Below are 25239 nucleotides of genomic sequence, written 5' to 3' on the forward strand. Positions count from 1 at the left end.
GTGCCTTCTTGGGATTTGAGAAATGTCTAGTAAGAAAAATATTTAATTGGATAAGTAGGTATGGGTAATAAGGAGGTAAGCTACTCAATAGATACTTAAATATCGTAGTAAATGCAGAATTAGGGCTGCCATCTCGAATTTCGGCAAACCCGGGCATAGATTCAAAAAACCCGGACATTTGGCGTAAATCGCATTTTTTCCCCGGACGAGACCGAAAATAATAAGTAAAAAAACAAGACCTCATTTTCATATTATTTTTTAATTTCACACAATGGTCCGGGTTTTCCCCAGACACTTCTTCAAAATCCGCCCGGACGACCCTCGGACGGGCTCCAAACGAGGACAAATCCGGGGAAACCCGGACGGATGGCAGCCCTATGCAGAATGCATCGCAAAATGGAATAAATTAAGTGCCCACACTCCGCATCTATTGACCGATTCTTGGTTTAATTATTTATGATTCTGCACTGTGATTCTAAGATGCTTGTTTAAGATAAAGAAAATAGAAAATACCTAAGAAAGAATGACATCGTATTCTGCAATAAGTCCTTTTAAATAAAAACATGAGTTTGTTAACACTTAAGTAGTTATGAACTCTTAAACAATTAATATTTTTTAAATAATAGATAGCAGATGTTTTTATAATAAACATGAAATTTGTTTCGTCTGGTTCAACGATAAAAAGGTTACCAATAAATAATTAATTATCTTTGTTAAGTAATGTACAAACAAATGTTATCAGTATTTTTTTTTGTTTTGAATTAATAGGGAGGCACACGTATAAGTACTTATCGTTTTCCAATTTATACTTTGGTATAACAATAAAGTATACCTACTAAAATATTGTTTTCAGCATCAAAATGTACCTTAGTAAAGGGTGCATCTACACGGTGCATGTAGCTTGAGCAAGTTAACATGCGCAAGTGACAAGAGCACGCGGGTGGGTATTTTGCTTCGGTATATGCGCGAGTCGCTGTACGCGTACGTTTTTAAAATGCATGTAACCTGCGCATGTGCCCTATGTTTTTATGTTTTTTTGCTAGATACATAGTACATTGTTAAATAAAACAAGAATTGTGTAAATAAATCAGATTAAATATTAATCAGTCACCAGCCACTCCTCGAAGGTTATCACTGCATCAATCAGATTATTGAAACAACTGTAATTTGTCGGATGTTCGATAACAGTCTCGCCATGTTGCATTATATAGATAGAGAAGTTATCTTTAAGCGCCATTGCACTAATCTTTGATAGTATGCTTAGTAATTAGTAATTTGAAAAATTGTAACTGCATTTGTAGAAAGATAAATTATACCTACTATAGAAAATCATTTTCGTCATCATCATCTTTTGCCTACTAAGCACTATTTATACCTTAACATACTACAAATTGCAGTATATTAAGGTCCGAATATATGTATTATGAATAAGAAAGGAGAAAACATGCTGCGCCGACGTCAAATAAATTAATTGGGATAAGGGCAGGAGGATGATGATCATCTTTTGCATACTACGTTGAAGTCGGCTACCAGTACAAACGCATGCAGCCGAGTACCAGTGAATCACATAGAGCGACTGCTTATCTGAACTCAACCCAGTTACCAGGCAACCCTATACCCCTTGGTAAGACTGGTTGTCAGACTTTCTGGCTTCTAACTACCCGTAGCGACAGCCAAAAATTTTCAAAAGCAGCCGGGGCCTAAAAATACCGTGCCTTCTGAAACACGGAGGAACTTGTCATGATAAGATGGTCACTTCAAAAGCCAGCAACTACCAGACCGTCCTACGACGAAGTACAGAAAGGTAAAAAAAAACAATAATAAAAAATAGTATTAAATATATTTCAACAAACACAATTATAAATTGATTCAACTCGTCAATATTTACATCAATATAATATAATCTATTTACATGAATATCTTTTTAAAATCAATAAGTACATAATATCTATGTAATAATACAAAAAAGAACTTATTAAAGAAACTGTAACAAAATAATTTGTTCAAAAAACTTTTAGTACTTACAAAAATGGAAAATTGTCTTTGTCAGGAAGAAAATAGGGTTTTTTAGGTAAATGGTAACTCTTGAAACAACAGGTATACATGACTAGCTGTCTCCCGCGGTTTCTCTCGCATTTATTTATATACCAACAGTTTACATCCACACATCCACAATAAAAAAAATGGTAATGACGGTATATAATATTCTTAAAAAAAACTGTTCAATTAATACATAACAGTAAAAACTCAACGGTATTCTAAAATAAATGTTGCAACAGTCAATAAATGAAATATCGGTAACAATACATACATGTAGAAGGTACAGTATTGCCATAGGCAAGAAACATATATAAACAAAGAATTATTATTTTATTTTAACTACATTTACTAGCTAGCTTATAGCTTTAAGGCACTTATGAAACAAAATTGAGCATGCTCTAGGAATGCCAGTATTAATTATACAGGGTGAATTTTTTACCAAACGTTTTAATTTAAAAAATATCACCTAAGTATTCTTAATGTCAAATATTGAAACTGGTTTAGTATCAGACAAAATAATTAAAAAATTATGCCTAATTTTGTCTTTTAAAATGTGTTTTTCTTAGGCCATATACAGTTAAAGTTCAAAAATACACCCTGTATACAGAATGGAACTAACTATGGCAGTAAACTACTTGGGAAGCTCATTTCACTAAAACTAAAAGTATTAAAAATATTATGAAAGTCAACAGTCATTGGTTAGTCTTAGCAACAATGCAATTGAACTAAATATTATAAAGGCATTAGGATTTATTTACAAGAAACATTGGTATAGTAACATCATATTATAATATTTAGAAATTATGCCCGTTTTAGTTAAGTCAACTACAAAATTAATATCAAAAACTCATCGAATAAAAATGTTTGTCAAATGTTGATTAAAATAACAAATTATGTTCTAATTACACGTTATTCGTTAATTTTATTCATTATGATGTGACCCAATATTCAGTCAATTTCCATTATAAATATACTTACAACAACAAAATAGCTGGGCAAGAACGATTTCAAAGAACGTACAGTATTACCATACTCAAAAAAAATACAAAAATATCTTCAATAAAGAATTCCATTCACATTTGACAACCACTATTCAAAACTCAACGATATCTTTACTAAATATTATCGAATTATATACATAAAAAATCGTCTTTTTCTCACATTCATGTCCATATAAAAGTAAAAATATGTTTTTATACAAATTGTATACAAAATGACTTGTTTTTCACTTACTTTATGTACGTAAGTTATGTACCACCTTGTTCCTCTGTGTCTGATAGTATAGGCTCTGTTTCTGGTGATGTGATTAATTTCCTAACGAGTAACGTTATTCCCCATATTAGTAGAAGCACGCCGATTACCTGGAAAAGTAAAGTTTGTGATTATAACATCCTAAAAGCTCATAAAAGTACTTGGAACTTTTTGCTCAAACTATTTTTTGAGTATCAAACTGTAATTTTGTTACTGTCGCATACTTTACAGCCTTATATATTTTGACAGTCGTACTGAAGAGTAATAACAGTTTCGTTTCTAACTTTGTATGTAGAGTTTGTATCTTTCACTGGATTATGCTGTATGCATATTATGTATTTACAAAAAGTACGTCAAATGTATCTGCAATAATATAATGTTTTACATCTGTATTTATATTGTACAGTCATCTTCAGGTCAGTGGTAACAGTTTTATAGGAAAATCGTACTTATTACTATTGAGTTAAGGTGCATGACAGTGACAGCCTGCCGTACCTACATTCCGTTGCAAATAAACTATTATTCTTTTCTATTCTATTCTACACATTTTGTGTACAAACGTATAGCGAAGGACTTCACGCCTTTGGCGTTTTCTGCCAATCAACCATTGCGTGGAGGGGAAATAGGGGGTACTATATAAATGTCCCATTGCTATACAAAACACAGAAGCAAAAAAGTGAAATACTCACAGTAAGAGCATACATGGCGTAAGGTATCCAGTACCTTAACCTTAACGCTTGCCTGGCGAGGGCCGCGTACTCGGGCGTGGTGGCGGTCTCCTGCCGGAACCTGAACATTGGCACCATCGTGTCGCGGTCCGGGAGCATGTTGTTTATACTGGGGAAGAAGAATTGCATGTAAATGTTATGTGTTGGAGGTAACTGGTCTAAAAGTCAGGCAAAGACAAAATCATTTATTGAAAGTACGCTAGTTACATTAGCAATTATTGATAGCTATTTACAACCAATGTAAAATAGGTACAATCAGCTTCAAAAGTAGCTAAACAAAAAACTTTCAAAGCTGCTATATCGACAACTTAACAAAGTATTTGTCTACTCTTTCAAGATGTTAAGTATACTTTGTATAGTCAAGAAATAATGAGCCTTTACGTTGTTAGGCACCTCTGAATTTTTTTATGTGTTCAGCTAAATCATTACTCCTGCCGAAAAGCAATATTTTTTCTAAATAAATAACGCAAAACTCACGTGATCCCGGGTATATGCCTGACGAGCAGGTTGATCTGCAGCTGTGCGGCGACCGACAGCGGCATGCCCGTGAACATCTCCAGCGCCAGTCTGAAGTTCATGTCCCTGGAAACAAACAGAGATATATTAGTATAGTGATAGGCGGTTTTATTTTGAAGTTAGACATGGAAGGAAAAAATTGGAAAACCGGACAAGTGCGCATTGAAGTGACGCACGGAGGGTACACCATTTTCTGCTCAACGAGCAAAAAAAATATGTTTGTGATAAGAATAAGAGAACCTCCTATAGTATAATTTTATCATCCTCTATTTCAATGTTCAGATGAAACAGACGGACAGCGAAGTCTCAGTAATAGGATTCCGCATTACGCGGTAAAGGGTAAAATCATTTCCCATATGTTTTTGCAGGGAAGAAGAATTACAGATGTCTGCCTGTAAGTTACAAGAACAGGTAAAGAAAAACTCACTCAGTAGCATTGAGGCCGTCGATCTTGCTGGCGTACACGGGGTCGGCGTGCAGGAAGTGTGGCAGCGACACAAAGGCCGGCGCCCCGAAGCGACAGTCCGACACGTTCAGCGCGCCCGCCGGGACACAGTTGTCGTCGCGGACTATGTCGCAGTAGCACGCCTGGAAACGTTATATTGTTGATGTATAATGATATTAAACGGAAACCCCAGGGAGTGAGTGAAAGGAGAGAAGAAACCGAAGGACAATAAGGGAGATAATGGGAGAAACAGACAGGAAGAGGGTAAAGAGGCCAGGAGAAGCAAGTGGGTGTAGAGTGAGTGGTAAGAGGGAGAGGAAGAGGATGAAAGTAATAGGGGCGACGAGAGCGAAAGGAAGAGGAGAGTGAGGCGGAAGAGGCGGTCAGAGCGAGAGAGGAGAAGAAAGGAAGGGAAAGAAGAGACAGGAGTTTTGTATTTGAAAATTATTCTACAACATAAAAAAAGTGTCTAGTTTTCATATCTGTTAAGTGTATGTAAATATTTAATCTGCCGTTTAAGAACTTACCATCTGTGGGTATTTATATCCGTTGTCGAATATGGAGTCATTGGCTGAGTACTGCACGCCTTGTATTCCTTCCACGTACACTTCGCGCTCTTTGCTTAACGTTATATATCTGAAAGTAAAAAAAAAAAACTATTGCGAATCCTTCATAATGATAGTATTTTCTCGCAAGGGGTCTCGGAATATTACTTCCGCGTCTAGATTTTGCTGTACCTACATAATTTTCGCAAGATCAATGCCGTTTCGCTACTTTCGTGACGACAAAATATTTGGTGAGAACTATAAATACCCAATATTCAGAACTTAAAAGATTTTTAAGTATTAGACATAACTTACTACACTGATAAATCGAATGCAACAAAATTAATTTCAATTTTGTTTTACCAAAACTTGTCATTCTTGTTTATAATGCGTGAGGTTACTGACCTACTGACTTGCGACATACGCATAAAATGAGCTTTAACTGGACACAAGAGGTAACGGTATCTTACTAGTACTAAGACGTAGATTCAAAAATTAACTGTCTATAGAATTAGCGAAAAGAAATAGAAATAGAATTAGACTGAATTAGCATTAAGAGCTGAAACACCTAAAATACTTACGAGCAAACATCACTAGCGAATACAAAGAGCTCGGGTTGTCCGTACTCCGGAGCCCACAGTTCTCCCGTAGACCCCTTGACGACCCCACATTCTCCCCAGTGGTCAGTTCTGTTGGAGAACTTCCACTGTTCTACATTGCCGAGCCTGGAGAAGTCGGAAGCACCGGTGTTTAAGTTGAAGGAGCCGTCGAATTCTAGTGAGCCGTTTCGCTGGAAAGAGGAGATAGGAAGTTTAGAATTTAAAAAAAAACATATTTCTAATCTATTAATTTCATCCCTTTACACGAAAAATATAACCCTTCTTAGTCAGTGGGGTAAAAAGGGCTCTTATTTTCAACATGTCGGTCATGCACTACATGACGTCGTATATGCTTTTGTTGCAAATAAATGGCGAAACCAACTATCCACTAACACATGATTAAGGCAAAAAAATCATGATACTTGACACAAGATAATAGTAGAGAATTAGGTTAAATGAAAATCTGACCTGAACAAAACTAAGGTGTTTGTGCAGTACAATGATATGTAAAATAACTTTGGAAGCAAATTCATTTATAATTTTTCATCTTTGAAAATGGCAGTATCTTTGCTATATTATAATATCGAACATATTTAATCATACCAAAGTATAATGGATAGGCCTAATCTACACGTGATATTTCTGAGTGCAAACAGCTGCTAACCAATTGATTTATCTTAATTCGATACATATCTGCATTATAATAATCCACCGAATCATATCTATGCAATTTGTGTCAACGATTAAGTACCGGTTTTTATCATTATTGCATACCTAATTACCTTGAATTTTCATTCATAATAATTATCCTTTAAATGAAAAGTATATTAAACCAAATCCATCATCCAAAAGAATATGGTAATATATATTAGCTAGCTTCTTAGCGCAAGCGGATAAGAAGTGTCAAAATATAGCCTCCGTGTACCTAAGTATTTTCCTATCCCAAATCCCAATCAAACCAGTTCCGTCTTTTTAGCATTCAATCGTTACAGAGACAAAATCACTTTCGCATGTACACTGTATTTATATTTGTCAAATCACCGATTTGACCAATGGGCGGCAGCTCGACAGCTAGTTATGATTTCGCTATCGTTATAGTAACATGTTGCAAACCAGCCCAAAGATTATTATTTGTAGCGCCAAAGACAAATGAGGAGAGACTGCCTACTATTGTATAGACGCATGCTGTGCAAATACAAAACCAAACAAGGTCACCAACAAAACCTATTGGGGTTTATGATAGTGGTAACTCGTAGCAGTCGTGGCCGAGTGGTTAAGGCGTCTGACTCGAAATCAGATTCCCTCTGGGAGCGTAGGTTCGAATCCTACCGGCTGCGGATATTTTTGTCTTACAATATAAAACTAGACTAGAGACGTTAGCCTGTTTTCTTAATATGAATGTTATATCGTGTTATGGGGAAATGCTGAACCGATTTATGCGAAAAGAGAGTGAATACGGTAGTACTTTTTTGGTGAGAAATCATTAAATGACTCTTCCCGCTGAGGGTGCAGTGTGAGGGGTCAGACTGTTACTGATAAACGATTTTTGACTTGACTGACTAAACCCCCCCCCCCTTTTTTCTTCTTGAATCGCAGTCTCTTTCGAACAATCCCGCAGCACATTTTTGCACCTTAGTTCTACAATGGGTATTTTTATAAGACTGAACAGAAACATAGCAATTTTTCTTACATAACAATGGACTATAATGAGCTGTTTTTCTATCAAGTACTTTATATATAGACTATATACATATACATAGGTAAGTACGAACATAGAGCGAGTATGTTTATCTGATATGTCAACAAACCGACAAGTGAAATGAAGTGGTCATTATTATGTTTAATAACTTGGATTCTACGTAATAATTTATACCATCAACTTCAAAGTTGAAGTCTTATTACTATTATCTGTATACCCACCCACATGTCTGCTTGGTAATTTTGATAAGTAGTTATACAAAATAACAATTTGTAATATCATCATCATCACTCTGACTATTCTTCTACTGCAGTACTTTTCATACAGAGAAAGAATGAGCGTTAATAACACTTGCTCAAGACAAATTCACAATTTCAGACTTAAAGTCCAGGGTTTTTAAAGATGTTTTCCCTCGCATTTACTCAGTCATTGACAACCAAGATACATTTAATTTAGAAGAGGTACATTGGTACTTGGTGTTTGTTAAATATATTTTGAAGACATTACAACGTCATCAAAACAAAAATGCATCTTCATTCAAGCTACCGAAAACAGCTGTTAATTTCTGATCCATATTAGTTAGTCATCATTACACAACGTAGAAAGTAACACGTATGATCCATGAAGGAATTCTGCCGTAACGACTGACGCAATCTATTTGCGATTAATTTTAACTGTTTGTTTGCGGTTAGAGATAATTTTTAATAATCTTTACCACATGCTAATCGTAAGAGACCTTTTATTTTTCATTTTCCTTTATAGCCTCAGTCTTTTAATTTTTCCTTTTTAGCGTCAGATTTTTATCCAATCGCCCCTAATTAAAGTATGAGGCGCATATAACCGTATGGAAAACATTGGAAGGAAACTGTATTGATACGTCGAGTGATAAGACTGAAACATCAACGCCCATCCGCTAACTAGCAAACATGGGAAGAGACGGGGTTTCCCGAGCATTGCAATTAAAATAAACAACTGCAAATATTTTAAAGCTATTACAAAATAAACAACTGCAAGTATTTTAGAGCTATTAAACTAGTTAGTTACTTGTTTTATTTCTTTCCTAAAGGGCTTATTACATTTGACTAAATTCAGTCGTCTAAATAGGTTTGTCTAATTAAGTTTCTAAATGATTTAATGAAACCTACCTTCCTAAATGCGATTACATTTCACTGAATTTAGTGACTGAATCATTTAGACGACTGAATTTAGTCAAGTGTAATAAGCCCTTAACATTGAATACTGACTACAAAGCAATGAACATTTAGAAGAAACTACAAAGTGTCGATCGCTGAAATAAAAATAAAAATGTACAAATGACTTTAAATACTAAAACCCCCCGAAAAAGAAATCATAAGTTAATCTTATAATTCGGCATAATAAAGTTATTGAATATAAAAAAATAACAATCAATACTTCTAATGCATTACTTCGCTAAAATCTGTAAGGTACAGCGCATAGTGTGCTCATTGTCGCGTGACATTGACAACTCGGCCATTCTGACAGTTATGTAATATTCGCGCGCAATTCGTTGCGACATCAATTTGAATGGCGAACAATGATTCCGTTAGACGCGCTTTTCAGCTGTTTTCATCAAAATATAATGTTGTAAATTGGTCATAGAAGGTTATTAATTTTTGTCTCAATAGTTGATGTCGGTGGAGAAATCCTGCAACTAAGATGATTGGGAGGCCTTTTTTTTATCAGTGTCAAGGATTAGACTATTTTACTTATAGGCTTAATGTTGTAAGATCTAGAATCGAGTTCATAGTGCTTCGCCGCGTCGTGAACCTTTTTAAGTTAGCACCTTTTAAAACATTACGAAACCCCATCTTTACGTAGGTAGAGATAACCTGTCTCGAAACAGACAAACTGCGCAGAGGCAAAAAGCTAAAATCAACAAGGAACAAAAACTGGTCTATGGCATTTATGACTCAAAAATCATAACATTCCATCCCTATTTAAATACAGAGGTGTATATAACAATACACTTTGAGAAATGAATCAACAATAATTTTGGATTATAAAGCTTGAAAAATGGAAGACAAATTCAATAAAGTCTAATACGTTTCGATCTTTTAAAAAAATGAATAGGTACCTAATCCCAGTATCGATAACTGCACAATGTACATCCGTCTCAATATTGATTAAATCAATAAGTAGGTACTATCGCAGTCTTGCATAATGGTATAATCAAAACATACTTCATTAACACATTTCAACATCCTGCTTTCCGAACAAAAGACATTTTGCCACGCCATCATCATCTGTCTAGTTTTTTCTTCACTAAGTATGTTGGGGTCAACTCCCAGTCTAAGTGGACGCAGGTAAGTGTCAGTATTTTACATCGACAGGCTGCCTATCTGAACTCCTCAACCTTGGCAAGCCGACCCCTTGCTAAGATTTGTTGTCAGACTTTCTGGCTTCAGAATACCCGTAACGACTGCGTATGTTTAAATGATAGCCTGGACCCACCAATTCAATGTGCCTTCCGAATCACGGATGAAGTCGTCATGACCAGATAACATATATGTAGGTGTATGTTTAAATTACATAGATACCTATAAGGATAATAAAACACATGACTGACCTACGCGAACAGTAATTATGGTAGACATAAATACTTCGATATGAATTGACTAATTGCACTGAGTCATTTGTGCATTGCGTTAATTTATACCCACATCAGAATAGAGTTTGGATATAGAGAAGATGACGAACAAAGAAATAATAATGTCTGGACACACATTTTTCACACACGGTCGGTTAGCCCCATGGTAAGTTATTAATTAACTTGTGTTATGGGTGCTAACACAACTGATAAACTACATATAGCTACATATATACATATTGATAAATACATATTGTAACACCCAGACTACGGCCAACAAACATGCTCATCACACACATGTCGACCGAACCGGGAATCGAACCCGGGATCTCAGGTTCGGCAGTCCGGCATGGTGACCATTGCGCCATCGAGGTTGTCAAGAGGTTAAGGGATTGCAAAATAATAAATTGGGATAATGGCAGGTGACGGTTAAAATAATAGAATGCCCATATTTCGTGGTCTAGGATAAAACGCTGACCACGAAATAGGTAAAATATTACCTATCGACTGACAAAAATGTCTTATTCTTTTTTCCGGTGTAAAATCGAATTTGTGTCGAATAATACATAATAATAGTGTTAAATTCTTATTATTTATTAGATTCTTATTATTTTTGCTCTTTGCAATTATTATTATGTATTGTATTGTTATTATGTATTTAACAATTCTTAAAAGAATGAGAATCTTTATTTAATAATAAAGCAGGAATAATATCTGAATGTTTATGTTAATTCGTCAATAGAGTAGGTTGGGCAAAAACATGTCAACATTTTTAAGACTACTTTTTGTTTATTAATTGACTGTGATATGTATCAAAAAGCTTAATTAGCATATGTCTACAATTCTGTGAATGTAGCTTTAAGTGCACATCAAGGCTAATTAAAAACTAGATTTTATCACGAAACAAAGGCTAAAACAGATATCCTAGTATCAAATTCAAAACCTGTTGCACTGGACTAATAAATATTATAATAGAATCTTATGTAAATATATTATGATAAGTACCAAAAAACTGCAATAAAAAGAAATACCTAAGTGAATTAATCAGGAATCAAAAACATATCTCACAGTAATAAAAAAAATGCTTTTAGCTTTGACTTATTTGAGAACATATTCCAAACTAGAGGTACATTACAATTTCTACACTTAAAATAAACTAGATTGTTTCAGTTTTTGCACAATTTCTTCCTCTTATTGCATCAGCATAACATTGGAATACGAAATAGTGAAACATTCGAATTTATCGACTTTTGTCTCAAGCTCCAAGCTCAGTAAGATCAATACAATTTATATACAATGGTCAGTAAGGCATAGGCAGTCGCTTCTTGTAAAGCACTGGTACTCAGCTGAATCCGGTTAGACTGGAAGCCGACCCCAGCGTAGTTGGGAAAAAGCCTCGGAGGATGATGAATGGTCATTGAGGGTTTTGGTCAATTTTAGCAGACTAACAGCGAGATTCCACCAAAATTGTCCCTACATTAGTTCGCGAACAAAAAATGAGTAGCTATGCGTCACAGAAAGGTTGCAATTTCATGGACATTTTAGGAATATTCGCACGCAATTTGTTACTGTTTGCTAGAGCGAGTCTAGGCTAGAAGACATATTGGTATGCATTACAACGCCGCTGCTGGAACCTCATCTTAAGACTTGAATGATACATATGACACTAAAAAGACCTTACAAGTTACGCCACTACAATACCACTGTACTTCTGACACACGTATCATCAAAATGGCAGCTTTAATCGCAGAAAACATCATTATCATCAAATATTGTGCCACATAATAACTACAGCCTTGGACACCAAACAGATCAAAGTTCAAATGATTCATAACTTCCACAATTATTAATATCCACATTTGCGAGTGACGAACTTTGCCCTAACTTAATGATAAATAGGTACCAGAATGACTTCCACATTGTTTTGAATAAAGAATCAATGTTTTGTTTTAAAATTGCACGTTTCCTTTGTAATTAGGTCATCGAAGATTAAATTGTCATTTGTTAAAACATAATGATTGTTTATATTTCGCACTGATTCATTCTATTGTATATTTCCTTTCTATCGGAGAATGAACTAGGAGAGATAGCCAGTCTTTGTTTTATTAAATCTGATACTAAAGGTACCTTAGATTCGATCTTTATGGTGTGTTCATTTCCTACAGAAGAGTTATCTGATAAGATAAAAACGATATCTATCATTTGTATAAAATTGTCTTCAATTTATGTTTTTCATGCTAGTAACAAATATTATGGGTTGAGTTAGTATGCTAGAGGAAGTGGTCAACCACAAATCTATGAAGCTAAAGGGGAAGCCCGGGTAAAACGTACCAACATAGAGAAATTAATGGGATTTTCAAACTTTAGGTTCCGCTTTTCTAAATATTGCATGTTTAAGAAATAATGTAGTTCTTTACATATGTACTACCCATTTACTAAAACTTAAAAACCATTTTCCAGCCATTGTCTTCAATCACTTCAGAGCACAGGCCTCTTCTCATACAAAGCTTTCTTTATAGTAGTTTGTAGTTTCGTTAAGCATGTAGCATGCTTTCTACATGGTTTGTAAAAAATACATTAAAATTGGCCACTCACCTCATAAAACCAGCCGAACTTATCATACGGGATAGCAAGAGGAAGGTTAGGTATTTCATTGGCGATATCCAGCACTGGATCGCTGATGCCGTCGAACAGCCACGAGGAGACGTTGGCTGTGAGGAACATGTTGCGATGGTACAGCCGGAGGAACACGTCCACTGGGACTTTGATGATCAGACGCTGGTGTCTCATCATGTAGGCTATTGTCTGTAGGGAGATATACATTTTGAAAATTGATGGTCTATTGTGTGTATTATATGTATAGGAGAGATGACAGTGCTTGAATTATAAGAGTTGTCAATAGATGCTGTATCAATTAATTCTTATATGCTAGACGTAGGAAATAATCACAATGTGCTCTTAAAACAGTTGAAAGGATGACTCATATGTAGGTATTACAATTGTTTAATGAGTCCAACTCATTCAAGACGATCTAGATAACAATTAATGTATTATTTAGAAACTATTGTCCGTTTCTTCCATAGAAACTATGCTGTAGAGATGGGTATTTCTCTCATAACTAATCCTTACTTGCTTTTGCCAAGGACCCTTTTTTCATCTGCTCTTAGTAACCTAATTCTTTCTTTGACTTCTTCCTAAGAGAGATACCAAACCGTTAAACTTTTTTTTCACTGTCTTTGTGTGTTATTAAGTAAATGCTGTGGTTTCCTGTAATCTGGGAAACACAGCTATCATTCCTATGTATTTTTGTGATAGTGTGAGTGATCTGTGTTTCCTCTGTTGGAAATTCAAATAAATAAATACTGCTTTTGTAAAACTTATCACAATAAAACTTACCGCCACAATAGGGTTGATACTGGTGATATTATCTGATATGGATCCGTTGGACATTTCAGGTTTGAAGTGCCAGAACCTCTGGTTGTAGAACGTCAATGTGCTGTTGTGGTCGTTCCATGTCAGGTTTACCTGTTGAGGATATTAGAACTTAGTATTTGTTGGTCAATGCCTGGAGATCTGTTCAATATTGACATTGTAGTTTTAGTTTGTTTCGTTGACTCGGCAAGAACACTTAAATTGTTGCGACGTGGGAATCTAGAGTGTTAACACAATTATAAGTTTTTATCGAGCTGCGCCAAATAAGTCTCTCGGCGGATGTTTCCCCGGGACACCAATAGATGTTAATAAACCATATGACCTGTCTTATATCTTTCTACTCATTGTTTTCTTTACTATAATGAACTACGCCATCAGTTACTGAGATAGCCCTAGCTACTAATAAAGTAGAGACCGGTATACCACTATCAGTACTTACTCGGCGGAGCTAATTTTAACTACCAGTCGCGCGTCGGTGACATTTAATCAAGATCGATTTCTTTGTAGTTTTGCTATTAAGCCAATATAGTCTTACTACAAAATAGTAAAACAGACGTGTCTAAGAAAATTTGTTAAAAATTCTCTATACAAATTCTTCTTAAACGTGTGACGGACATCTGTTTAACTTTTTGTGTAGTAAAAGCAATAGAGTTCCATAGATATATACTTCTGAGATTCCATATAATCATATAACGTAGCCGCAACAGCTGATCATAAAGTCATGCATTTGGTCATCATTATAATTTTCTCGCTACCACTTTCTCATCGTACGATTCACTAAAAGAAAAGCGAGTAGCGAGGCAGTCACACGCAGAGCGTTATTAATTTAATACCTAAACATTCTACGTAGAAAATGCCGTGAAAATTCTGTTAAGATACTAGGAAAATTATGGACTTTTTCATCATTATGTCACATTGATTCGGATATTTTTTTTAAATCTGGACATGCAACTTTGTACTTTAGCACAGCATGAATTGGTGTGATAAGGTCATTTATTAGGTATTTGATAATTAATCCGAAAAGTATTCTTTGATCAAAAACGATAGGTAAGTAAGAATACTACTAAACGGCAATAAAATGGCCTGAGACAGTTTGAAGATGCAATTATTTTTACATACTCCTAAGACAAGTTCGGGTCCACAATACTTACAGAAACCATAAATTGAATCCGAAAACTGTATGGTCAAATTAATAATTTGTAGCTCTAAAATGTATACCTCTATAACTTAATACATAGAACCGTGCAATTATTTTGTTATAAGGAAAACGACGAATATTCAATATTTGCACAAATCTTATGTCCTTGAAATTGCATTAACAACAAATCTTTAATTAAAACACACGTTGGCAATATTTTATATTGTATAATTAATGCACTTTTCTCTATCAAGGTTAGTAAAACATTATGATTCACATAAATGTGAATCATTTGACCCCGACCTCCTTTATTTAATATCCTCATTCAAAAGTTCAAACGTCTATCATTATTATTTGTCTTATACCTACCTAAATATTATTCAAGTGTCGTGTATGCATAGTGCTTACCATTGCAAACATTATGCCCGATTCTGGATTCCTATCTGGATTTTTAGTTCCTATATTTAACGCGAATATCTATCTTAAAATACTTAGATTTAACTTTTTCCCACAAATTACTATGACAACTCATCGAAAAAAATGCTTAAAATATCTATTCAAATTGTGTTTTATCTCTACGTCTAGAAATCCCGACATACTAGGGCAATTTTGCCTCTTGAGTGGCCTTGAAAAAAAAATGCTGTACTTGCACTAAGGAACTGTAATTAGGTAATCAGCCGACAACAATTTATTTAACGGGTCTTTAATCCTACTACACTGGACAACGGACTTCATGATATGGGACCATAATCCAAGAAACGTGACCTTAACTGATAACAGCTTTACCAAAGATGAGCGTATCAATCGAAAGATAAATTAATGCATACATATATCGTTATGATTATGATAATTTTAATTCATTATGATTGATAAATTTTAGATGTCTGCTTACAATCAATGTTAAGGCTTTGTAGGTTTTGTGTTACAGAAAGTACCTAATTTGCAACATATGAAGAAGTTATGTACGTATAATCGTAGTAACTATTATATAATCTGTGGTATAATTGTGTCGTTTTTAGAAGTGATGCATGTTAACAAGGAACGACTGATAAAATGTATGCTTAATCAAACGTGCATATACATACAAACTACATATTACCTATGCACAAATATGACTACGAAACTGGATTACGTTATCTCTAATTCTTTTGCAATTAGATCGTTAACTTAATGATTCATAGTACAAACGAAAAATATTGAAGGACTTATCTTACATGCCCCAAAATGATAATAATCTGCTCAAATTACAGGGAAAATTATTCCTAGCGAAAAAATATTTTGCCAGTTTTATATAAATTTTGTAAGCACATCTGTTAACTTTGTACTTTCTTAATCAAATCATTTTCTCAAACCGCGAATGGGAAAATTGGAAAACTTGCCTCAAAATGATGATCAGCAATTATGTATTCGACATTTCAACATACCTATGAGAGAAGATAACTACATAATATTATATCTGCTATAAATTATAAATAGCATATTAAATAAATATAAAATAATAAACTGTTATCATGAACATGGAAGTGGCGAACATTCCACTATAGTTTCAGTGCAAATAATATGTTTGACAAGATAAGATAGTACGCGAGACAAATGCATACACAGATTTTTGCTATTGTTCATGAATCATAAATAAACAAAGACTAGAACATTATTATGGGACATAAGGACAAAAAAATCGTTATTCACAAATCAGGAAATCGAAAACTCTTCTTCTGTTTTGGAATCGGCTCAAAAGGGGAACCTTTTACGTTTTTAAACAATCAATCATTTAATTTATTTCTCATCATCAATTACAATATGGTAGTACTTTCATTAAACATAGAGACTGGTGGCTGTGGTTCGTTAATCCTGGGAATTTCATACAAACGCATTATTCCTATGTTTCTAGAAAAATGAATTTGACTTTGAACCAAAATTAGGCATCCAGTCATGCCACATTGTATAGCGATTAGATAAAATTAAGTCTAAAACGCCCAAAAAATACAATAAGGGTGAATTGCACCATTTCACTAGGTGTAACGATAACCAAAAATAACCGCTGCCCATTGGTTGAATCGGCGATTTGACAACAAACAAAAAGTTAAGTACGTTTGGGCTAAATTTTGCGTAATATTTGGTTTAAGTCCGATAAAAAATTAAAATTTAAATGGTTAATAGTTCGGTTATCGTTATAGTTAAATCGTGCAACGTACCGTAATATTTTTTTTTAATTTTGGAAACTAAAATTGAAGTTAAACATGACGTATCAAAATTGTAGCATTTACAGACAAATTGTTAGTGAGTCATAATGATACAATGAATGTACTGAACCGATGACAGATATGCAAGAACTTTGGAACCGTATGAAGTACTATACTAGGTATATCTCTATTGAGTCTAAAGACTAAATATACAAATATTCATGTTTTATTATCTATACTAATATTATAAAGCTGAAGAGTTTGTTTGTTTGTTTGAACGCGCTAATCTCAAGAACTACTGGTCCGATTTGAAAAATTCTTTCAGTGTTAGATAGCCCATTTATCGCTAATTTTATCCGGGTTCGTGCCGTGGTTCCTACGGGATGCGGGTGAAACCGCTGACAGAAGCTAGTACTTCATAATTGTACACTTACAGTTCCCACGGGACGCAAGCGGTAGAAGTGCCATAACGCAAGTACTTTCAGAAAGATTACTTGCAAACTTCTCTGCTATTAGAATCCATCATACAAATTATAAATGTTGTATAATTCTATCGTACAAATACATAACACACGTAACTAACAGTCTTGAGTTTAGCGTTACGGAACCGAATCCGGGTTAATGAGTTTCGCGAGCACTCACACACATACCTGGGTCACTTGCTTACTCTACTGACTTCAATCAATTTAGTGAATGTTTGTGAAGTTAAAACGTATTTTAACAAGCTATATTCATGCCTTTCATCAAAAGCCATTCAGTAGATATAGTAGTAGATAGTAGATTCTGCGTGAAAAAGGAGCAAACGTCCACATAGAAACTTTAGCGTTTTTAATAATATAATAGAATTAAAGATGGAAGGACCAATTGTGAGGAAAGCCCAAGTATCCAATAGGTTTAGAAGACACCTAGGCCTCGCTTTAAAGGATCTACAATTTAGCGAGAAAAGGACCAAACAAAGGACTGCGTTGCTTTTGCGTATCGCAAAAATACCATTTCCTTATCGTCTAATGAATTTCCAAAAATGTGTAGGTGCCTATTTACTTCTATAAAAGCAATTTTGCAAAATATGTAGTCTGATTACTTAACTATCATTAGTGTACACTCTACACGGTCGCGGTTACATTAATAACAACAAAAACATATACAGCACGTGTTCGCAACATCTAGCGTCAAAACACATTAGCACCACGCATTTAAATACTTGTTTTGGTGACATCATTACCTACTCAGTTAGCATTGAATATTATGCACATAGTCTTAAACAAACGGAAGATAGATAATAAGCAACGCTTGGTGCGGTCTCTCCGTGGATGGGTGACCATCCTGTCATGACGATTAAATTGGTGGGTTGTTTCGGAACCAAAAGTCTGACAACCAAAGGGTATCGTGTTGCCGGGTTGTCTAGGTTAAGGATGTCAGATACGCAGGTTAAAACATTGGTACTCAGTTGCATCCGGTTAGACTGGAAGTTGATCTTAACATAGTTGGGAAAGATTAGGCAGATGAGTCTTAAACAAACACCTTTTGTTTCGGATTTAGAGTCATTGTGAAGAACATGGCTAGTTAAACACGTATGTCACAATAACTAGGAAGTTGAGAAAGTAACGTAATAGGTCGTAAATGATTTTAATGATGGCTACAATGTTATAAGCTTCCATGAGCATTACTTAGGAATTATGATAGAGCTAGCTGTGATCTGCGGCTATACTTGCTATTAGTTCTTGACTCATACCAATTAATACATCGCCCACCCACGTTATAAATAGCTATGGCTTAACGTGCTATCGAATATTCTTCGAAATTCGCATGAAACTAAAACCTTTCTCAAAAATAAACAATTGGGTTATGAATGCAATTTGACTGATCAATAATCTCGACAGCATTATAATTTTCTAATGCATATTAACGTTGATAAGTGAAGTGTAGGAAAAACTGCAAAGGTCATCAGATAAAAGAAGGCCAAGCAATTAATTTAACGTTTACACGCATAAGTTATCAATAGAGTTAAATGTTGCAACTCATCCTTAAATTGCAAAAAGACAATTCAATTTTGAAAGATTACGACAGTTAAAGTGTCATCCTACCAATCCTAATAGGGTAAAATAAATAGCTATCAATCATAATACCTTCCTATTATAGAAAAATGTATGTACAAACGAAGAATATGTAGTTACACGTTTTACTGACAAAACGTCATATCATCATGAAAATTCCAATTTAGATAAAAGATTAAAGATACAAATTAATACATCGGTATGCGATATAACAACAATATAATACTGAAGATTAAGAGCTCAATAAAATACTGTAAAATACTAAAATAACCACTGATTAGGAACATCGAAAGATATTCAAAAACTATGTATGTGTAATGACAACAAATATTTGTATGTAAGATTATAATTATCAGGTGATAGGCACTCACTAATTATTCAGACAAATTACATTTATAATAATGTCTTATTGATATCCTAGATAAGGTAGTTGCTAAGCCGTTGGCCCGGGGCCTAGCAGCAGCGAAGGTAAAACACCAAAAAATAATTATGACATACTTCCCTAAGTGCGTTTAACCTAGGGAAATCGTTTTTTTTTTAGAATTAGAAGCCTTAGGCCATGTTAACAGCATAAACGGCCATGTAGAAAAACTCTTTTTAACCGACTTCCCAAAAAGGAGGTGGCGAAATAAACTTAAGTACATCCATTAGACACTGACATGTAGGCTGCTTTTTCAGTGTTTTTAGGAGTCGGTTTTATTTTTTTGCAAAAAGGTTTTCTAATCATTATATGGCAATTCTTGCTGTCGGTGTAGGCAGTTACTTTGAAACTTTTACGGGAAAATTCATAGTAAACGATTGTTTTAAGAAAACTGACCTTTCATGCTGTTGATGAACTTGGACCTTACATATCCTAATTTCCTATATTTCCCATGATGTTATAACTAACAACTACCGTTATGTCTCTTGTCTTCGCATATTACATAACTTGTTTACCGGCGCAACAAATAACGCTGCGATCACCCGTAACGACTCACGCGCATCTACTGCATGTTACGTGAATGCATTGTTTGATGCAGTTAGGGCAAAAACATATGTAGGACCCGAAAAACATATGTTTCCCGTAGTTTCTGAGGTATTGAGGAATCTAGTTCACGTAAAGCTCTTGTCAAATAACTGTGCCAGTCTGAAATTGGCTACTATTAAGTGATTGTCCTAGTAAAGTTCGTAGTAAGAGAAGTACAGACGCAAGCAGGTTAACCTGTCCGAATTTGTTTAATTTTACCAATCGAACATTAACTTACCACTATTATGATAAGGTTGAAAATCTATTGAAGAAATGTCACATAGATTGAGGTAGGTTGATATGCTGTCGTCTATACAATGCACAATAATTTACATAGCTGATTAGTTTTACATGACAACATTATTGCTTAGGAACTTTATGAGCATAGGTTTTTATAATTACTTACTTACAATTATTACTAGTTACCTACTTAGTTACTAAATTAAAACTCACCTTCACGTGAGACTCTTCAAAAACGTATGGGCCCATCTCTTCGACTCGAACCTTCGTGGCCGTCCCAGCCACTATTTCATCCACATTACTTATATTGAAGAAAAATATTTCCAGGTACATAGGTATGGGGGTTTCCCGCCATATACTGAATGACATTGAATCTGGGCTTAGCGTCATCATCTGAAAAAAAATATTTTGTTAAGAAAAAATCCAGCGGGGCCCAGCAGGGCCAAGGCCTGCCGGGGCTGCGGGATTGTTCAAGAGTTACCGCGGCCCTGGTACATAAAAGCCCTACGACGAAACACGACGGTTTTTAGTCAGGAGTCTGACACTCCGTCACCACGCCACGGCTAACACACAGCGGGAGCGGAAATTTGATGATTTTTCAAGTCGTTAAAAAAAAGGCTACCTTATATAGCCACTTTATTGTTTCTTCAACCTTGTCATCTAAGCCTCGACCATGAAAGTTATTTATACCTACTATCTAATATAAAGAGGAAACTTTTTTTTATTAAAATTTGTTTGTTTGTATCTCAAAATGCTCCGAAACTACTAAACCGATTTGAAAATTCTTTCACTGTAGAACAGCTATACTCTTCCCGAGTAGGGCTGCCATCCGTCCGGGTTTCCCCGGATTTGTCCTCGTTTGGAGGCCGTCCGGGGGCCGTCCGGGCGGGGTTTCAAGAAGTGTCCGGGGAAAACCCGGACATTTTTCACAGGGCCGCCTTAATCTATGGTGCAGGGTACGAATAACCCGGGCGCCGCGGGCTCGAAGAACTCGAATTTTCGCAAAACTCAAAAATTTTCGCGCTCGCTACGCTCGCGACTTCTTCTCTTGACAGGATTTTTTTTGGCGTTTAGCAACTTTAATATCCAAATATTCAAAAAAATTTGCGCTCGCTTCGCTTGCGGCTTCTTCACTTTGCGGATTTTTATTATTATACAAGTTTAGGTGCTTTAGTGACCCAAAACTCAAAAATTTTCGCGCTCGCTGCGCTCATGGTAGCGCCGTTTTAAACTCCTATTACTAACAAGAAGGTAACTCCTAGTTTCCATATGAGCTTTCTTATTTATGACCTTCGAAATACATTAAGTCACAATCTTTCAATACTAGGTACCTACTACATGAGCTAGAGACGGCTCTGACTTTTCATGTAAGGAAGCACCTCATTGAATTTAAGTATATGGTAATATTAAAAATTAGGTCTTGTTTTGTTTTAAAAAAAAATCGGACTCGTCCGGGGAAAAAATGCGATTTACGCCAAATGTCCGGGTTTTTTTAATGTTTGTCCGGGTTTGGCGAAATTCGAAATGGCAGCCCTATTCCCGAGCAACATAGGCTATATTTTATCCCGATACGGGCAGTAGTCCCCACGCACGGTACGCGGGTGAAACCGCGAGAAAAAAGTTATCCAGAAAATTAAATAACGATAAAAACTTAATCTATAGGAACCTAAGTGCCTAGGTAAAGGAAAAATACTTTAAGTATATTTAGTTAATCACAGTTATCGTATTAGGCACACTATCGTATGTAAATGTGAATAAAATTATCAAATAAGATCCTTAATTCTGAAACTGTCAAGTACCTAATCATTTTTTTATCTAAATAGGTACTGACACTAAACTCCAAACAGTGTGTAGAATGATGGATTTGAAACAAAATACCCAAGAACATTTCTATATAACATGACATGTAATTTTGATATTTTATATGTATAAATGAATATATGATGTGTATTCTTCTTAATAACTATTACTCAGCGGTAATTGTCAAAATGATATATGAAGATGAGGTCAATAACTGAATAATTAAGGTTTTTTTAATCTCTCGGTAAACTTATATTATTTTATTTACAGTTCTCGTTGCATAGCTATACTTGTCTGAATTTAGCTACTAAACAGTATTGCGCAAGCGCAGGTCATCAAATCATAGCTAGCTTCAGAGAAGAAAAGTTATTTGATGGTTGCTATAAATTAAGCTCACCTTCTGCAACTGTGTGGTGAATAATGGTGGCCAGAAGATCACCATGACTGCTCCGGACACCACCATGAAAGACCCAAAGCCTAGTAGGAGCCCGCTCCTTACGTTTGATGTCACCATTTTGATTTCTTATAATTTACCTGTGAACAAACAGTTTTATACATTCTTAAGCTTAATTAATTTTGGAAGAAAGTACCTATGATAGGACACCTGGCATTAGGTAAGCTTGTAACACTTCTTTCTATCTTAATTTATTCTAAACAACACCATATTAAAATTATTTTACAATTTAATTCCATCCAAAGGTTGTCTGGAAGAAACTGTTTTCTAGCGATGTACCACCTGTTGTACTCATCCATATTTGTTTGTTCTTAATCCTATATTGTTTTGTCCTAATGGTATACAATAAAGTATTTCTATTCTAATCCTTACTTCCTTACTAATATTATAAATGGGAAAGTGAGTTTGTTTGTTTGTTTGTTTGTTTGTTCCGCTTTCACGCCGTAACTACTGAACCGATTGCTTTGAAATTTTGCAGACGTAAAGTTAGAAGTCCGGATTAAATAATAGGGTACTTTTTATCCCGAAAAAAATAGATATTCCCGAGGGAAAACAAAAATATTGTTTGCTTGATGGATGGATTGTAGATGGCGCTGTGTGTCCAATATAACCGAATTCAACGCGGGCGAAGCCGCGGGCGGAAAGCTAGTACTTGATAAAGAAGACAGATTAATTTACCTACAGGCACATAGTTTGTTATCTAAAGTAGAATTTACATACTTAACAAGATAAATATTTACATGGAAATATTTCACAGAACATTAGCTAATATTAGAAACTTTATTATTGATTTCAATATTTCATCAAACAGAGGTAATTCAAAGAATGTGGCCATATCTTTTAATCAGTATTAGAATATTTTGCTTGACATATTGTATTTATCTAATGGTTAAAGATAGCATTTGTTTTGTGGACAATTTAATCATCTTTTCTGATAACAGTACCTAGGTATGTAATATAAATATGAATGAATAACAACTGGATTAGAATTGGAAAAGATCAGAATTTATATTAATCCTCAGGCATTCAAAACTACATAAATAATTTTAGAAAAATAAACTAAATACAAATTATTGTGAAATCAATCAAATGAATCATAGTTAACATATTTATATCTCCAACTGAAAGCCATGTTTCTACAGTCAAGACTAATTGAAAAAAAATCTTGTAAACTTCTTGCAATTGTAATTGTATCTAACTCATCACACTTCACACCATTCCATAAATAGAATGGTACATAAACATTGTATTAAAATATTAACAAGAGTGAAACAAAAGCACTTAGATAATTAATTATTATGTAGGTATGTGTCATCATGGTGCTAACAAAACAGTAGACTGAATGTATTAGAATTTGAATTCAGAACATTATTATTTTTTATTTTATCCCAATGACATAGACAACACTATCGTGATATGCAGACTGTTTTAAATAATATTATTTGCACAAAGATAACATTGACAGACTCTTCCAAACTATAAACAAAATTATATTTGGGTCATTATGATAAAAAATTGTTTGATAATAATAAATTGAACTCAATTTCTTTTCAAGTTTCAAGGATGATTTTATATTTCTAACAAAGTATTTTTTTTTTATAAACTCGCTCAAAACTAGTCGGCTAAGTGTAATAAATCAAAAATAGAATACAAATTGCATACTCATTGTAAGTCAGATATAGAACTAACTACGCTTCAAATACATAACTTTAATTCAATTTTAACGCCAGTATTGGTACACAATATAATTAGATTAGATAAGACATGACTAAGAATTTACTTACGGTAAAAACACAAATATTGTCACTGCAACTTAACAAAACACTTGCTATGCACGATATTTGTAATTTTTATTTGGTACGAACACTTCAGTATAGAACACGCGCACCATAACTCAACATATTGGTAATTGGTTTAAATAATTCGATTTAATTAAATAAAAACGTAATAAATCATTATTAAACTAACTTTACGTTCGTTCCCCGTAAAGTGTTCGCTTGAATAACAATGTGTTTGTCAGTGTCATCGGTTCGGCATGCCAATGTCAAATCTATTTATCAAATCACTGACGTTTGAATAATGTTACTAGCGCATAAATTCATTTACTACTGTTTACTCATAAATTATATCATATCACGAAGAAACAATGAGGGTTTTCTAAAATGGCGTCCACCAGGTGGCGCACTGAGTCGTCAGGTCCAGGTAACTGTCAAAGTGCTTATCTTTACTATGAATAGTGAACGATTTTAGTGGTTTTTTTATTTTATAATTAAAGCACTGCATTATTGTTTTACTATTGAGGTTGAGTAAATAAAAAAAACTAAATCATATTGTGTTAACAAATTTTTCAACTACCAGTGACTTTTGCACCCTCTCTCTTAGCTCAATTTTTAGTTCGGAAACCTTATTCTGACCGTAGTCCATAATAAAATCAATAACACTTCCAATATAACAGAATTTCAATAAACAATAAGTTCGGCACCTACAATTCCATACTATTT

The 25239-nt window shown here is 34.5% G+C and overlaps 1 protein-coding gene, 1 long non-coding RNA gene and 1 other non-coding gene across 3 annotated transcripts in view; 2 read left to right on the forward strand and 1 right to left on the reverse strand.

Annotated features, from left to right (window-relative positions):
• The window catches only part of LOC135117698 (uncharacterized), a 115582-nt gene that overhangs the window by 40583 nt on the left and 49760 nt on the right, over window positions 1-25239 (forward strand). The gene's annotated exons all lie outside the window — the stretch shown is intronic.
• Window positions 1822-24770, reverse strand: LOC110382852 (protein croquemort). Its single transcript, XM_021343556.3, has 11 exons — window positions 24523-24770; window positions 22682-22818; window positions 20698-20877; window positions 13828-13956; window positions 13027-13236; window positions 6107-6315; window positions 5508-5616; window positions 4963-5123; window positions 4497-4601; window positions 3981-4128; window positions 1822-3401 (listed from the first exon to the last, which is right to left on the reverse strand). Exons 2-11 carry the CDS (start codon window positions 22796-22798, stop codon window positions 3288-3290), a joined length of 1482 nt encoding a protein of 493 aa, XP_021199231.1. The 5' UTR covers window positions 22799-22818; window positions 24523-24770; the 3' UTR covers window positions 1822-3287.
• Trnas-cga (transfer RNA serine (anticodon CGA)) lies at window positions 7380-7461 on the forward strand. Its single transcript has one exon. It is a non-coding gene; the product is annotated as a tRNA-Ser (tRNA).

Source organism: Helicoverpa armigera, chromosome 13, assembly GCF_030705265.1.
Source record: "Helicoverpa armigera isolate CAAS_96S chromosome 13, ASM3070526v1, whole genome shotgun sequence".
In the NCBI taxonomy this organism is placed as follows: Eukaryota; Metazoa; Arthropoda; class Insecta; order Lepidoptera; family Noctuidae; genus Helicoverpa; species Helicoverpa armigera.

Bases quoted from the DNA above. Each gene is read 5' to 3' on its own strand.
- LOC110382852 (XM_021343556.3), bottom strand. From the start codon at position 22,798: ATGGTGACATCAAACGTAAGGAGCGGGCTCCTACTAGGCTTTGGGTCT. The intron at 6,316-13,026 runs GTGAGTGGCCAA...TCCTCTTTCCAG, and splicing joins AGTTCGGCTGGTTTTATGAG to CGAAACGGCTCACTAGAATT. The intron at 3,402-3,980 runs GTGAGTATTTCA...TTACTTTTCCAG, and splicing joins ACGCCATGTATGCTCTTACT to GTAATCGGCGTGCTTCTACT.